The 3,783-nt window shown below is 60.7% G+C and overlaps 2 protein-coding genes across 2 annotated transcripts in view; one reads left to right on the top strand and one right to left on the bottom strand.

Annotated features, from left to right (window-relative positions):
* Window positions 1-1,588, top strand: part of Scnn1d (sodium channel epithelial 1 subunit delta) — a 7,369-nt gene extending 5,781 nt beyond the window's left edge. Inside the window, exons 8-13 of the mRNA XM_010627690.1 lie at window positions 6-122; window positions 205-322; window positions 409-487; window positions 566-623; window positions 708-875; window positions 970-1,588. Of these exons, the coding sequence (XP_010625992.1) occupies window positions 6-122; window positions 205-322; window positions 409-487; window positions 566-623; window positions 708-875; window positions 970-1,185 (756 nt within the window). The 3' untranslated portion in view covers window positions 1,186-1,588. The remainder of the gene's footprint in view (window positions 1-5; window positions 123-204; window positions 323-408; window positions 488-565; window positions 624-707; window positions 876-969) is intronic.
* Window positions 1,589-2,936: 1,348 nt separating this feature from the next.
* The window catches only part of Acap3 (ArfGAP with coiled-coil, ankyrin repeat and PH domains 3), a 12,219-nt gene continuing 11,372 nt past the window's right edge, over window positions 2,937-3,783 (bottom strand). Inside the window, 1 exon segment of the mRNA XM_010627691.3 lies at window positions 2,937-3,783. This exon segment is cut by the window's right edge and continues 25 nt beyond it. Within this exon segment, the coding sequence (XP_010625993.1) occupies window positions 3,702-3,783 (82 nt within the window). The 3' untranslated portion in view covers window positions 2,937-3,701.

The raw sequence follows: 3,783 nt of genomic DNA, 5'->3' as shown, positions 1-3,783 counted from the left end.
CGTGCTCTCAATCTCCGCTCTGCAAGGACGAGGTGCGGCGGCTGGGGAGCCCGTACGGCCGCTGCACCAACGGCGCAGAGGGCGTGGATGTGCGGCTACTCTACAATTCCTACACCCGGCAGGTGAGTCTCGGGGCGGACAGGGCGCGTGTGCGCGAGGCTGGGGTGCTCAGGCAGCCCCCACTCGCGTCCCGCTGTCCCCTAGGCCTGCCTAGTGTCCTGTTTTCAGCAGCTGATGCTGGAGAACTGCTCCTGCGGCTACTTTCTGCACCCCCTGCCGGCAGGAGCTCAGTACTGCAGCCGCGCCCGGCATCCGGCCTGGGGTGAGCCCCGCCCTCCTGGGGGTAGAGGGTCGGGGAGGGTCGGTCCCTCTATCCGTTCGCTGGTGACATCGCTGTACCCTGCCCAGGTCACTGCTTCTACCGTCTGCTTCAGGCCCTGGAAGCCCACCGGCTGTCCTGCGACTCGCGCTGCCCCAGGCCCTGCAGGTGAGGGGGCAATGGCTCCAGCCTGAGGTCACTGCCCAGGTGTGCTGCAGGCTCTGACCACAGGCCTGTCCCTTGCAGGGAGACTTCGTACAAGCTGTCCGCCACAACTGCCCGGTGGCCTTCGGCCAAGTCAGCTGTGAGTGCCAAGGGGCGTGGGGTGAGGTGGGGTAGCAGCTACTGGGGAGGGAGCCACAGTCACTCAACCTTCTTTTCTGCACAGGACTGGATCTTTGCTGTGCTGGGGGAGCAGACCCAGAGTCCAAGCCTAAACCCAGGGCGCAGGTGGGCGCCCCCCTCTCCAGGGCGTTCCCGGAGCCACGTGGCCAAGGTGAACATCTTCTACCAGGAACTCAACTATCGAATGGTGGATGAGGCACCAGTGTACTCAGTGAGGACTGGGGCCCAGGGCCTGGGGTGGGAGTTGCCCAGACATGTGCAGGTGAAAAGGCCACAGCTAACTGCCCACCATCCACCCACCCCAGGTGCCACAGCTGCTGTCTGCCATGGGGAGCCTCTGGAGCCTCTGGTTTGGCTCCTCTGTCCTCTCCATCATAGAGCTGCTGGAACTACTGCTGGATGCCACAGCTCTCACCCTGCTGCTGGGCTTCCGCTGGCTCTGTGGGGCACAAGCATCCCAGTCTGGAGCCAGCTCTGCTTCGTCACCCAGCCTGCACGTCACCTGGGGCCAGAGACTATAGGCCTGAAGTCAGAGTCCCTGTAGGGGCTCTGGAGAGGGTATTGGTGGAACAGTTAGGCTGAGCTCCAGCCCCCTGACTCCATACCCCCGACAGCTTTGCCAGGACATCTGGTCCCTAGGCCTGGCATTGGGAACTGTGGCAACAGGGGATGCCCCTGGCTACCCAGGGTAGGCTAGACCAGCTGCCACAGGGTCTTCCCAGGCCACCCAACAGCTGAGGAAGTAGCATGACTTGGCCAGCAGGCAGGTCAACACCAGGCGCACCCAACACTCCAGGGCCTCTCTTTGCCCACCCTGCCTGGGGGTGAACTCTCCAGTTTCCAGGAGGCTCAGGGCAGGGAGGGAGGCTATCCCCACCTCTCTGTACATCTGTATTCCACATGTGAACCTGGAGCCTTTGCAACCCCCTGCTGGTGTGTCCAATTGGTGTCTCTATGTGTGTTTCCAAGGGACTCGGCTCTGTGTCTACACCTGCGTGTAGGTATGAGTGTCAGGTAGAGCCTGTCTCATTCTCTGGGCAGGTGAGAGGGAATGTGTGGCAATGCCAGCTCATCCAGTGACTCTAGGCTGCTCTGTAATGAAACTGGTAATTACACCTGGTGACAACCGCGTGTGTGGGGCTCCCCAGTCAACTGTATGGGCTGAGCTTCACTCAGGCACACTGCAGGGTCAGGGGCACACTAGGAGCAGGCCTGCAACACCAGTCCCAGACCATCCTTGCTGGCTGGGTATTCCACCCATGCCCATTCCCATCAGGGATCATAGACTCACCTCGAGAAAGGTAGAGGGGCCAGGGAATTGCGGGTGGTAGTGTCAGGAGTCAGATTTTGTCATAGAAGCCCTAGATACCCCCTCTGGCCCTTGGCAACTTGTCTGAGTTGTCTTTATTTTTTTGGTACCAGGGATTGAACTTGGGGCCTTGCATTTGCAAGTCAAGTGGCAGAAAAACTGAGCTAAATCCCTGGCCCGAGTTGTCCTTTTGAGGAAGGGACACTAGTGGTAGCCTGGTAGCCCTCTTAGGGCTGCCCCCCTAGAGGTGGCAGCGGTCGAAGACCTCCCCAGCTGAAACGGAGCAGAGTGAGTCGGGTGAGTCAATAAGCAGGCAGTGGGTGCAAGCCTCAGAGGTTTATTAACCAGGAGTGATCAGAGTAGGGGTATGGGGTCCTGCCAGCCAGAGGATGGCATGGTAGGCAGTGGGCAGAGCTCAAGCAAGGAGGAAGAAACTAATTCTGCTTTTTAGGGTCACAGCCAGCAGGCAGGGGAGTCAGGGGCCCAGTCCAGTGCCCACCTTACACCCACGGAGCCTCCCCAGGCAGCATTTTGCATAGTGACCAGCCAACTGGCCTGGGCCTGACCAAGAGCCCATAGTTTTGGAGACCCAGCCTCCATCCTGGCTCCTTCAGAAAAAGGGAATTTGAAGGCATTGGCAGACCCACAAGTGAGGGACAGACCCCTGGAGGGGTCCCAGCCCCCTCCATTAGAGGGCCCAGCCTGAACAGCAAGGCCAGCCAGGAGGCAGGGGAAAAGGTATGGAGCCTCCCCCCAGTGGCAGGCAGAGCCAGGTTCAGGATGGTCCTCAAGAGTCCACAGAAAAAAGACACAGACAAGAACGAGGTCATTGTAGAAAATCCACTCAGTGGGTAACAAAGAACATCAGGCATAGGGTAGGAAGGGCCAGTCGCTTTATGCACAGGCTCTGGGCCTAGTGCCAGAGATTTTCCTCTAGAAGAGGCAGGGACAGGTCTGGCACTGGGGGCTGGCATGGCCAGTCACATGGCCGTGGGACGCCCGCGTCCAACCAGGGCAGTGGCCCCAGACCAGAGCCCCATCCACCCAGCACCCGCAAAGCCCAGCCTGGATGCTGAGTCACTAAGTGAGGTACTTGGCTTGGTTCCCTGGATGGGCCGCACTCCTGCCTGGGAAGGCACTGGCAGCCAGCCACCAGCCCTAGGCCACAGGAGGGGCTCTGGGGGTATAAGAGGACCCAGCTAGTGGGTCAGTGTTCTGGGGCAGTAAAGGTGGGGGCACCAGGTGACATAGGCCCTGAAGGCAGAGGGGCACAAGGTGACATGGGATTCAAGAGTGGATTGTGGGGCCAGAGATTTAGCTCAGCGGTTCGGTGGCCTGCCTTGCAAGCGCAAGGACCCGAGTTCAATCCCCAGTACCCCCCCACAAAAAAGTGGCTTGTGAGCAACCCGGGCCCCCAGAGAAGGGGCCACCTGAGGCCAAAGGGTCCTCAGGTAGGGTGAGGGACACCAGATGATGCAGCACCCCCCAAAACTTGGGGCTTCAAAATACTCAGTGCTGGAGTGCCCTTCCCATCCCGAGGTCCAGGCACCAGAGGGAGAACGAGCAGGCAGGTGGGCTCCAGGAGCGCCTGGACACCGGATCTGTCAGGACGGACCCACGGTCCACACGCATAGGGCCGTGGCTGAGCTAGGGCCAGGGTCTTCAGGGGCATGCAGGAAGTCCGGGCCGGGCGGGCAGTGGTCCCACGGCTGCCCGGCCGGCCCGGCCCTAGCTCTCTTCCAGGTGGAGACCAATGAATTCCTGAATGCACCTGCGGTACTGGAGCTCAGTGGTGCTGCTGCCCGCCAGG

Source organism: Fukomys damarensis, unplaced genomic scaffold (assembly GCF_012274545.1).
Source record: "Fukomys damarensis isolate Sample0158 unplaced genomic scaffold, DMR_v1.0_HiC HiC_scaffold_23, whole genome shotgun sequence".
NCBI lineage: Eukaryota > Metazoa > Chordata > Mammalia > Rodentia > Bathyergidae > Fukomys > Fukomys damarensis.
The sequence above is the reverse complement of the archived record's forward strand: the minus strand, read 5'-3'. Positions and strand labels throughout refer to the sequence as shown.